The sequence below is a fragment of the Hirundo rustica genome, chromosome 4, assembly GCF_015227805.2.
Source record: "Hirundo rustica isolate bHirRus1 chromosome 4, bHirRus1.pri.v3, whole genome shotgun sequence".
Lineage (NCBI taxonomy): Eukaryota > Metazoa > Chordata > Aves > Passeriformes > Hirundinidae > Hirundo > Hirundo rustica.
Genome location: NC_053453.1, coordinates 6935625 through 6948383, shown reverse-complemented (window position 1 = coordinate 6948383; position 12759 = coordinate 6935625). Strand labels below are relative to the sequence as shown.

The window sequence follows — 12759 nt, the reverse complement described above, 5'->3', positions numbered from 1 at the left end:
TACAACTAATTTTGACCGGCTGATTTTTTTAAAAATGACAACAACAAGAGAAAAACTAAATTTAATTTATTTTATCAAAAACTATAGGAAGATAGCAATACTAGAGATGACACAGTATGAAAAGAAAATGTTCCTGAGCTTACAAACTGCATATTCTAATACAGTTCCTAAAACATACATTAAAAATAACCAAAATATTAACTTAACTTGGAGATTAAATAGGCAATAGCTTTTCTTACAGGTGATCTTGCAGCTTTAGTTTTGCTAGCAACAAAAAAAGAACAGCTGGAGGACAGGTCATCAGCCCCCAAGAAGTGCATACACACGACTGAACTGGTGACCATGGCAATGCCAACAGACCACAAAGCAAAACAAAGGCAGAAGCTAGGCTTGTTTAGCCTCCCTAAGAAAATGAGAACAGCTTTTTCTCCATTTCCAGTTTGGCAATTTTCTGCCAAACTCATAAAAACAGTAAAAGGAGTTTTAAAAGTGACAGTGTCCCATTAAGCTAAATCACCGACTGCAATCCAAATACACTGTAAATATGTAAATACAAAATACTGTTCAAGGCTCTTATGTTGGAAACTGGATCCATGGGTTTCCTTCAAATAAATACAAAATACTGCTACCTCCCAGAACATAAATTAACAGTTCTTTATTTATGGCAGAAGATAACACACATATCCTTAACAAACAGCAGCATTATTCCAGTGCTGGTGATAACATTCTCTGCCTCTGGAAAAGGCAGACATTGCACTCCAGTACAACTGCCACAACTGTTAACTTCTAAAATGCATCTACTTGCAATATTTAAATCAAACTGGCCATGGGGAGAGAAGGAGCCTGGGGCTTGCCCTGTGCCTCCAGCACCGGCAAGGCTGGAGTAAGGAATCCATCTCTTGCCGCAGCCGCTCCGTCCTGCAGGGACAGCGCAGGCTGCAGACTGCAGCGGATTAAGGAGCTGGAGACTGCAGATTCCATCCACATGGAATGCACTGCTCATCTGGGCTACATGCAAGAGAAAGCACTAATGACTCCAAACGATGCAAGATCATCTAGAGTTTGCTGACATTAAAGCTCCACATTCCACTTAAAACTTTAAATAAAAAAAAAAAAAAAATCATTAGCGATAGGGCATGATAAAAATGGACAAGATTCAGCATTTATCAACTGTGTGGATACAGGTGAGCCTGATCACATCAAATACTTTTAAATCTAAGCAAACTTTTTCCTATTCATTGAAGAATATAAAGTCTCTATTTTGATGTGTATCTCTGTATTGTAGATTACAAAACTCACACAGCATTTCCAGTGGCCCATGCTCTTCACCAAAAGTGTAAAACTGATTTTGGCTAGTAGCATATAAAATGTCATTTGCTACCAAAGAGCCAGATCTTCAGTACAAATGCAACTGTGCTTCTTAAGGAACAACCTTGAAATGCTCTTTTTGAAGTGCTAGTAATTAACATGGATTTTAAGGCATTTTCTAACAAATAAGTAAACAGTTACATGCTAGGTACTTGACTTCATTCACCTGAGCCAACAGCTGTGCACCTTATAAAGGTAACTAGCTGACCTATGATACATAGCCAGCATCCAGCTATGGAGCATCCATTTATGGAGCAACATTATTCTGCCTGACCCTGTCAACATTTACATGACTGGTAAGCAATATGCAAGTTTTACGAGCTTTGAATCCATGAGAAAAAAGCATGTGGATCATCCCTAGAGCATGGACCTTGGCTGTAACTCCACTCATCACTCACCTCAACTACCTTTCAGTGGTTCTGAAGCCAAGCAAAATTTAGCATATGTTATGAATAGATTGAGACAACTTTAAGATGATCAGGAAAAAAAAAAAAAAGATGACTCAAGCAGCTGAAGAACAGGACATTTCTCAGCCTTTACATTCAAGAACATCTTACAAATGTCTACAGCAAATGGGTATACTCACCCCTAGTCTAACTTCACTGAAGTTAACATTTTTGCAACCAGAAAATACAGGCCTAGTATCTTAGAAATCTGTCACTAGGTAAAAAAGACACAGTATGTAAAAAATTAAACAAAACCCGTTGTGAATATACATCAATCCCAGGGCTCTTTTGCACCTAACAGATAACAGAGCATATCTCCACAATGCCTTGGCTTTGTTAGGCAATGGGTCGCTCTCCTTAACCTTTTGCTATCTATTTCCAAACTGTAGCCAGCAACTTATTTCAGCAACAACTGCCAAATTTCTGCAATGAAAACAGAGAATGTTACTTCCAACAATTCCATATTTACAAATGCTCTGGGGAACTACAGTCCTCCTACAGAATTCTAACTAAAAATCAGAGCATAGCAATGAAAACATCCTACATAACATCAGCTAAGAAGTTCAAGTTTTACACTTGGGTTCTGTTAATACCATTTACAGAATCACAGAATCAATTAGGTTGGCAAAGGCTTTTGAGATCATCAAGTCCAACCTATGACCGAACACCACCCTGTCAACCAGACCATGGCACTGAGTGCCAGGTCCACATTTTTTAAGACCTTCAGGATGCTCCTCTCTGAGCAGCCCATTCCAATGTCCAATCACCCCTCCTGTGAAGAATTTCTTTCCCGATGTCCAACCTAACCACACCCCTCTTCGGCACAGCTTGAGACTATGTCTCCTTGTCGTATTGCTGGTTCCCTGGGAGACTGACCCTCGCCTGGCTACACCCTCCTGTCAGGGTTGTAGAGAGAGAGAAGGTCAGCCCTGAGCCTCCTTTTCTCCAGGTAAATGATGTGGCTTGGTGAGCTCATCTGCCAGCTCCCTAATCACCCTAGGATGGACCCATGGACTTATGAGCATCTAAGTGACTCATCAGGTCTCTAACTGCTTCCTCCTGGATTACAGCAGGACAAATCTACTCCCCATCCCCATCCCCCAGCTCAGGAGGCCAGTTGTCCTGAGAACAGAACAACAGTCTTAATGTTGAAAACGGAGGCAAGTAAGGTGTTAAGTAAGTGTTAAGTAAGGTCTCAGCCTTTTCCTCACCTTTGGTAAGCATATTCCCTCACCGTGTCCAATTAAGAATGGAGGTTTTCCTTCCCCCTCCTTTTGCTATTAATGTATTTATAAAAACATTTTTTACTATCCTTTAAAGAAGTGGCCAGGTTAAGTTTTAATTGAGCTTTGGCCTCTCTAATTTTCTTTCTGCAATTACTTCCCTTTCATGGAATTCCATGGACATTTTACAATTTGCATTCCTGCAAACCTTTATTTACACACTGGCTCTCCTTAATCCCTCACCCTGGTGCCATAAAATGTTATTGCTAAAATCTTGAAGCTTTCCTTTATTTAACAAAAAGGAAAAAGGACTGTCAGCTCAGATTTAGAATTCAAATCAAATGCATCCTGACTTCTCAAGGTAGAGATAACATGTAGCATCACTTCATCCCACTGGAATAAGCTCCTGAAGGTCTATGGCTGAAAGCTCACACTTGAATATCTGTGACAATGAACATGAACCAGCAGAGCCCTGGCAGACAGGAGGGCCAACCCTCTCCTGGGGAGCATCAGGCACAGCATCACCAGCCAGGCAAGGGGAGGGATTGTCCTGCTCTGCTCTGCACTGGGGCGGCCTCATCTCAAGAGCTGAGGGCAGCTTTGGGCACCACAACGTGAAAAAAGACATTGAACCATTAGACAGCATCCAAAGGAGGCCGTGAGGATGGTGAAGGGTCTGAGGGGAAACCTCATGAGGAGCAGCTGAGGTCACTTGGTCTGTTCAGCCTGCAGAAGATGAGACTGAGGGGAGACCTCATTGAGCTCTTCAACATCCTCACAAGGGGAAGCAGAGGGGCAGGTACTGACCTGTTCCCTCTGGTGACCAGTGACAGGACTCGAGGAAACAGCCTGAAGCTGAGTCATGGGAGGTTTAGATTGGATATTAAGAAAAGGTTCTTCATCCAGAGGGTGGCTGGGCACTGGAACACGCTCTGCAGGGCAGTGGTCACGGCACTGAGCCTGACAGAGTTCAAGAAGTGTTTGGACAATGCTCTCAGGCACAGGATGTGACTTCTGGGGATGTCCTGTGAAGGACTAAGAGATGGACACAATGACCCTTGAGGGTCTCTACCAATCCATCTTATTATATGATTCTAGGAATATTTCAAGGTACATTTTAGAGGTTTCTTTGCATACATTTTATGTCTTCCTAAACATTAATCCCCATTATCAGTTTTGTATTGGCTTGGAACACTACAATTTCTTTCTTTGGCCAATGCCATTTGAATTACAAACACAAGACCTTGTTTTCTCCATCCTTATTTACATTAGATGTAAGAATACTTGAATATAGGTGTGAAAGAAGAGTCTTCTTAAAACACATTAAAAAAAGAACAAAATATTTGTGACTTTGGATACCCGAGCTCAGTTGAGATAACCTCTGCAACACACGGCTCCACATTTACAGACAGTTCTGATCCTCTTTTTGGATGGGCTAAGACCTTCAGCAGAGTCTGAAGTCAGATCTATTGAACCTGCAACACAGATGAACATAAGTAAGGAAGTTCTAAAAGACAGACCAAGTTCATGCCCAGTATTCAAACAGCTTCTAAAGCCCTTCTAACAGCCCAGTTCAAAGAGCTGTGTGTGAAGCTGTACTCAGATTCTACTGACAGCCTTGTTTACAGCTACTTGTACAACACCTGGCATATGCATTGGAATCCAAAACTCAGACTTGAGCTTTGTACCTCCCAGGTACCCACATGGAACAGCTGAGAGTGCAGCTGGCCTTCAAGGGCTTTCAGTGTCAGTGTCACAAACAGACAGAAAGAGGAGTTTTAAGATTCAAGATCAATTTGGCAGTGTCATGGTTCAAGCCCAGGTGGCAATGAAACACCACACAGACACTCGCTCACTTCCACCCCAGAGGAGCAGGGAGGAGAAGCAAAAGTAAAACTTGTAGGTTGAGGTAAGAACAGTTCAATAACTGAAACAGTAAAATATTGTAATAACGATGAAATTCTGATTATGCTGATTATTACTAGTAGTAGTAGTAACAAAAGAAAAAACCAAATACAAGTGTTTTACGTACAATTGCTTACCTAAGGCTCATTGATGCACAGAGGCCATCCCTGAACTCTGATCATCCCCTTCTGGATATCTCCCCAGTTTCTACACATTCTCTGATGTGGAATATCTCTTTGACCAGTTCATCTGTCTATGCTCCCTCCCAGCTTCTTTTTTTTTCTTTTTTCTTTTTTTTTTTTTTTTTTTTTTTTTTCCTTTGAGTATCTCCTCACTGGTAAAGCATGAGACACAAAAAAGTCCTCGACTTAAGAAAAACACCACATTGCAACAACCAAAACATCAGTGAGTTATCAACATTATTCTCATACTGAATCTAAAACACAGCACTGGACCAGCTACTGAGAAGAAATTAACTCTGTCCCAGCTGAAACACCTGTTCCATAGGACCTACATCCACAAATGAGGCCTACAGACATCAGAACTCAAAAACAAACCTATGGTGCCTCATGCTGCTGAGCTGTCACAACTGCCTTAGTATCTATCTTAGTAACTATCACTAGCAGACTACCTAGAAAGTTTACCTGAAATGCCAATTTGAATAAAGGAAAGCTTTATTTAAGGGCAGCCTGGCCGTTCCTTTGATCATTCCTGGGACAAAACTTCAAAATCATTTGCTTTACCAGACAATCCAGCCACAACCCCTGATATGCTAGGAGCACCATGGGAGGCCATGCACTAGATATGCAGGCAAAAGCTTCTGGGTGTGCTGTTCTCTGCACTACACCTCATGAGTGATGACTGCTCTGAAAGCCAGAGCTGTGTTATAAAAAGCTGTGCCTGAGCTGAAATGCTACCATCATTCAGGCTGCAATAAAACCCACCAGCACCCCAAAACTCCCACAAGAACCACATTAAAATGTGCAGACCTTTCATCTGATAGTCAAAGGTTAACTCTTCTCCAGCCTTGATGGTTCGGGTAGAGAACAGCGCTATTCGAGGAAGACGCAAGTCGAGGTTATCAATAAACACGTTGAAGACTTGAAGATTTGGATCACACTGTAAGCAAAAATTAATGCAGTTTCTGTTTAGTTTCACTGAAGTGTTTAAGTAAACCGAGGTCACTGTAAAGAAAGAATAGGTTCTAGTCTCAGTGACAGAAGTCTGCAATTAAGTTATCTTCAGAAATCAACAAATTGAAAGAAATAATGTTCAAGGAGAACATTTGTAGCTCAGATACAAGTCCTTCCAGGGAGGCAACCTTTGCAATGTGCAGACTACACTAACATGCAACAACCTATTAAAAAATGGCATCTTCAAGGGTGACAACAAAAATGGTGACAAAATAATTAGAGCTACATTCAGATGCTAGTATGCATCAACAAAACCCATAAAAATAATTCAAGTTGAAAGAAAATTAAAAACAACCTAGTGTTTCAAACCCCACAAACTCACTACTCTGTACTGATGTTTAAGCATTGCTTCCAGGCCAGAGATAACATCTTCATACTTTGCATGAATTTCTACTGCAAACTGCAAACCTGCTTGGCTTCTGAATTCCCTGCCATGGTCTGGGTGCTAGGAGGAGGGTGAAGGTCACTAGCCTGGAACTAGAAACCACTCCCTCATTTTCTCTGGATTAAGTGTCAGAAGTCAGTAGTCCCTGAGACTGTTAGACTGCATGCTTTTTCGTTCTTTAACAGTGAAATATATCACACATTAAAGAATCAGAAGTGGAGTTATGGACATTTAACTTTACACTGAAGACTGAGAGTACTTCACTCCCATTTGCAGAAGTGAAGAGCAACTGTCTGTATCTAAAACTCTTCTTCATCCTTCTCCCTGGCAAGCCTGCATGAAATACAAGTATCATCACCTCACAAACTCGAAGACATGAATTTTCTGTGTTTGTAGAACACTGACTGCATACCTCACAAACATTGGATCAGTAGGAAATAATAAGTTTTAGTTCAGGAATCCTTACAAATGCAGCTCAGCCTTTTTGCCTTATATACTTCAGCTGAACAAAACATTACAAAAATTGGTTGTTAAAATTTATTCTTGAGTTCTCTGGCAAGTTCAGATTAGGAGGAAAAATTATATTTCTCCCCTGTAGACACCCAAGAAAGCACAGAATTTTCTGTTTTCCCTCTACCAAGTTTGCAGGACAAAATTCAGAGTAACATTCTATCCTGCCTGGCTACAAAATAACACATCAATTCCTGTCACCTCTGCCTCCCAGCTACTTTTATTAAGGAGCAATCACATGTTATGTATTTCAGATACTCAGAAAAAAACACACCCAAACCAACCCTATTTTGGTTGTCTAGAACCAATCAGTGAAAACTCCAGTCCTATAGGATGTCCACTTCAGGCAGCATCTCTCCCCCATATTTTTGCAGGCAGTTTCAATTCAAGTAAGGCAAAGAATTCTGTTCTATTTATTACATCATCTGATTAACTGGACTGTGCTGGCATGAAGCAAACTACTCCAGAAAAACTGTGAATCCAGTAAGGAAATGTTTACAGTAGAAGACATGTCTAGCACAATTAGGATAGTTCTCCACATTCTTAGTAAACAAAACAAGGTCTTACACTGTGGTTCACAAAGTGGGACACATTTCCGTATCGAGCTGCATCTACTGTAAATTCATCTGAGTCATAGTCCAAATCAAACAAGTATGTATTTCCCTGGTTGTCATAGAGCTGGCCTCGCCTCTCTGCTTCCTCACTTGTAATCACCTAAAAAAAAAAAAAAAAAAAAGGAAAAAAGAAACCTGCATCATATTATTAACTATTACTAAATCAAAACAAAAATCACAATCAAGTCAGGAAAATACTTAGTAAAAAATACCACAATAAGTTTTTGATATTGAAACAGCATTCCATCTAATGAATGAAGAATACACAAGAGTACATACAGCTGAACTAATTATTGACTGAGGCTTCTCTGGATGCAATTTATCTACAGCTGATACACAGAACTACCTTGTCTCTGGAAAAAAAAATATATCAGCACCCTCTATTAATAGTTTTGATGATGACAATACAATCAATTGTTTTACCTGAAGTTTCTGTATACACACTTTTCCCATTACTTAGAAAGCCTCGTTTACTTCACATAAAACCAAGCTTCAACCTTTTCCCTTTGCACAGATGATCAACAGGTATCACTCTTTAGAACTCAGCCACATTTACAGCCCGATATTCATTTCCTCTCTTCCCAGAAGCATCTCTTCCTGCTATTTCTGTCTGCAATGAAAGATCCTATTCATGGTAGCTCAGACAGATATCACTTCACAAAACTCAATCTATTCAATTAGGTGAGTGTGTCACTGTCAACACATGAAATAGCTTAAACAACTTCATCTGCAGCCTGTCACATTAAGCACATTCTGCTGTGCAGATTCAGCAAAGAAATCATAATTTGGAGCAAGAGAGATACAAAATGCGATGGAATTGGACAACGAATCCGTCTAAAATCTGACAGATGAGATTTGAGAACTCAGCAGTAGATATTAAGTAGATTGAGATGAAATGGTAAATACACACTCCTTCATCTAAGCAACAAAATTACATCATTACCTTTCTGCATTAACAGTGATATTTGCAATGTCTGACCTTTTGTATATTTAAAGGAAATGGATGAACATGAGAAGTTAGAAGCTTTGGGGCAGGAAGCGTGGAGGAAGTCTACTTAAGACCACAAACACTGTAAAAAGGAACAGAAGGAAATACTTTGAATCAACATAATAGCAAGGCAGGTTTGTGGTAAAAATGCAACACACTGTACAGAGTGGCTGCCAGGAAGTGCTGGTATGAAGAGCCCCGGAATAGAGCAGAGGCTGAACCACCTAAACACAGGGCAATACAAAATCTCAAGAGTAACTCAAGGTCTGTATTTCATAACATAAAAGTTCTCTTTGAAATAGTATAAGATTGAATAAATAATATCTGTACTATGAGTCTTACTCTCGCTGTTAATCAAAAGTAATAAATATGCTTGGCAATACTACCTTAGAAGTTCAGACAAAACAGAAAAGGGACTGAAAGACTGTGCAGGGAGTTTCATAATGACTGTGCTTTGGGAATGGCAAAAACTACAAAAAAGATGATCAGGGAAGAATGAAGAATATGATTGCCATGAAAGAAATTAAGCACTTGCTTTTAGAAATACTATAAGGACATGTATCTAAAATAATTCTTTAGAGCCATATGAGATAAATATTCTCTTTACTTTTGACCTTTTACAACTGCTCTGGAATGAAGGAATGTTCTAGACAACATAGTTTTGCTGTCAACTATCCTGGCCCTGCCCAGCACAACCCCAAGAATCACACTATGTGCCTGAGAGTATTGTCCAAACACTCAATGAACTCTGTCAGGCTTGTTGCTGAGATCACCTCCCTGAAGAGCCTCTTAAAGAATGGAGGTGGACACCCAGAGTGTCTGACCACCCTCCGGGTGAAGAAGTCAAGTAGTGTTAAAACTGAGAGAAAGCTCACTAAGATTTTCTCTAACATTTCCTTGATGGTATCTATCTCACCTACATGAGATAAATACATACCTACCTCTCCAACATACTCCATGACAAAACTGTTTGTTTTAATTTTCTGGAGGGTTTTTACTCCCCAGCCACGGCCATTGTTGGTTCTGAAGATGCAGAGAGAATACGGGGTCCCCTTCTGTACAATCCTATTTGGGCAGTCAGGCCCACACCTACAATACGAATTGCACTCATAGATGGGCAAGCCAGGCTGGATTTTCAATTTCTTACGTTTATTGTAAGCCAAAATAAACCCAGCTTCCTTTGGACAGCACTTCTCAGCAGGGCAGTCAGCACATTCACAGCCAGTTGTTATTCCATTGAGCACATTTATTCCTGGAGCAGGTTTATACTCGTTGATGTAGTAGAAGTCTAAAGGAGGGCCTTCGAGATCCACAGTGTTTTCTACCAGAATCATTGCTTTGTGATTCTTTTTCCTGTTGAGTTCTTCTTTCCACCTCTGCAGAGCTATTCTTTGTTTAGCCTTCTTTACAATATAATCTGCAATTGCAGGTTTCAAAGTTTTAACATGGTTCTTCACTTTCATTGCTTTGCCTTCTCTCCCCCGAGACAAGTATTCATTCCTGTCTCTAAGAAAGTTCTGAATAAGCAGAGGGCAGTTTAGATGTTTCCGAGGTTCCCAAGTATTTGAAGATTCTGGCCATCCTTTCCATTTCACAAGATAGTATCCTTTGCCCTTGAAATACAGAAACAGATACAGATTTAGCCAGAGTTCATGTTGCTGAAATCCAGCATCTCGGAGCACACAGACGAACATAAGAGCTCTGGAGTTAACAAGCAGCACGCAGGGCAGAAGGCCTTGATGTCCCCATAAAAATTACAGTTGGGGAGAAAGAGAAAAATCAGGTTTTTGTTTGCAAATTTACTTATAGCACAACTTTGCATACTTTACAAATTCATCTCTAAGGGCACAGAAATCAAAAGCTGGGATGAACTCTGATTGCTAACAGCATACCTGGAGGAGGCTAGTTTGTCAAGGCAGGTGGTAATTTATGCTAACTCATTGTATGACTTGTATGCACAAGCAGAATGCAGTCGTATCACATACAGAACAAAAAAAAAAAATCCAAAATTTAGTGAAAAAAAGTCTAAATCCCATTATTGGTAATATCAACCATCCTCCCAGAACAGTAATTAATTTGATATGTGCAATATTGTATTTACAATGAAGTGACATACATTTTGTACTTATTTTAAAAAGGACAAAAAACTGTAACAAGGACAAATCCTCAGACTGAATTTCACAGGAATCCATTTGCAGCACATGGCCCTAATTCTTCGTCAGACTAAAAGAATAGAGAGACACATGGTTGTCTGCAAACAACGGAGAGAAATCATAATTCATACTGAGCTACCACCCTAAGGCATCAGCATCAGATACACAAACATTTCATATTCTAATGAAATGTTTGTAATGCCAAGAAAAGATCTTCCTTCAGCATAATGAAAGTAGCAGTTTACACCACTTTCTGTTTACAGTTCAAAGTTTAAAATATATTTAATTTGACACCAGCAAAAGCTTTTTCCTTACTGCCTGCTGCTTTATATTATGAGCAAAACTACCTTTGGCTTGCTTCCAAATTTCAGCTGAAAGAGTGATCAAATTGGTCCGTGTTTCTCTTACCTCTTCTACCTTGTAGTCACACAAATATTCCACCTCATAACTCTTTAGACTCCTGTTGGTGATTCCAATGGATTTACATGTGAGATTTTCCTTCCTACACAATTCTTGGAGGGTCTCAAGTGAAGCTAGACATGGCACATACCAGGCTATAAGAAAATTAGTAAAGAATCCTATTTAACGTCTCAGCTAAATTGAAATTATTATGCCTCATCCCAGAGTCCCCACATTACCATTTGTGACAGCAATCCACGAGTCTCTCGTACAACTGCAGCATCTCCAACACAACCCTCCTCTAACGGGTAAGTGAAACACGTTAATGATTCTCTGCCTGCACCTTTATTCTGTACAGTACACTTATAAAGAACAAGAAATATTTTGGACGGCAGAGACTTCCACAGGTGAAAGCTACACTAAGTACCGGGAAATTTTTCTACAATTACAGCATCGCATAACTGAACTACGGCAAGCAGGAAACCTCCATTCTTTAACAAGACCGCCAAATTTCTGTAGTCAAGCGCAACCGAGCGCTTGCGATGCAACCATGGTGACTGGACGAGGAGATAGAGGGCCACATCCAGAAGGATCGCGAGTGCCTGTCAGCCAAGCGGATTTAGAGGGACGAGACACTCCCCGCAGGGCTCCAGCGCCCGGGAAACACCGGGATCAAGGGGCTGGATGAAATCCAGAGCGGCAGCCGCCGGCTGCAGGGCCGTGCCCGCCTCCCCCCGGGGCTCTCCCGCCCCGGCCCACGGCGCAGTCCACAGAGCTCGGGAGGGGGCGGCGGTGCATTCCCCGCGGCCGCACCGGACCCAGCGCCTCTCCCCGCGTCCCATCCCCGTTCCAGGTTTACCCCAGACACCTCCCGCCCTCCTCCCACAGCTCCCCTGGGGCAGCGGGCAGGATTCTCAGGGAAGCGGGCAGGACCCCCAGCCCTTCCCGCCCCGCCGGGGGTCCGTTGGCAGGGGCGGTGCGAACGGTCCTGCCAGAGCCGGGCGACAGACACCGATAGCGACTCCCACCCGCCGAGAGCGAGCGGGAACCGCCCCCCGCGCGTCCTCCTCCCCCTCCGTCCCCGGTCCCTCAGCGCCCGGAGCAGGGCGGGCAGAGCCCGGGGGGCAGCAGAGCCCCGGGCGGCCCCGGCCCCAGCTCGCTCCCCCCTCACCTCCTCGCCAGCCCTCCATGTTGGGGGGGGGGCTGCGCTCGGGCCGCGGCGGCTCCGCCCCCCGCCGGAAGGGGGCGGAGCGTAGGGGGAGGTGCGGCGCGCGCGCGCCTCCACCCGCTCGGCCCTTCCCTTTCCCGCCTCAGCCGTGAGGGGCCGCGGAGGGACGGAGCCGGGAAAGAGGGAAAGGGGCGGAGCGCGGCGGGAGGGAGCGGGAAGGATTTAAATCCACCTCGCTTTTGTTCTTAGAGAGCTCTGCAGGGCCTGGGGCGGGCGGGGGAAGCGCGAGGCAGCTTCTTTCCCGGCCCCCCCCCCTCAGCTGCAGAACTGAAAAGAACCTCGGAGAAAGGGTGCCGGCACTTCTTGGGGGAAAAAAAAAAGAAAAAAAAAAAAAAAAAAAAGAAAAA

The 12759-nt window shown here is 42.5% G+C and overlaps 1 protein-coding gene across 3 annotated transcripts; it reads right to left on the bottom strand.

Annotated features, from left to right (window-relative positions):
• Positions 1-50: 50 nt before the first annotated feature.
• SUV39H2 (SUV39H2 histone lysine methyltransferase) lies at positions 51-12420 on the bottom strand. 3 transcript variants are annotated; one of them, XM_040061544.1, is made up of 7 exons: positions 12356-12420; positions 11194-11339; positions 9574-10245; positions 7598-7744; positions 5932-6061; positions 4397-4512; positions 112-1096 (listed from the first exon to the last, which is right to left on the bottom strand). In XM_040061544.1, the coding sequence occupies exons 1-6, from the start codon at positions 12372-12374 to the stop codon at positions 4403-4405; spliced, it is 1224 nt and encodes a 407-aa protein (XP_039917478.1). In that variant the 5' UTR covers positions 12375-12420; the 3' UTR covers positions 112-1096; positions 4397-4402. The 3 variants fall into 3 exon arrangements, with proteins under 3 accessions (XP_039917477.1, XP_039917478.1, XP_039917479.1); XM_040061545.1 differs by having other exon boundaries at positions 112-1008; XM_040061543.2 differs by having other exon boundaries at positions 51-4512.
• Positions 12421-12759: the final 339 nt, after the last annotated feature.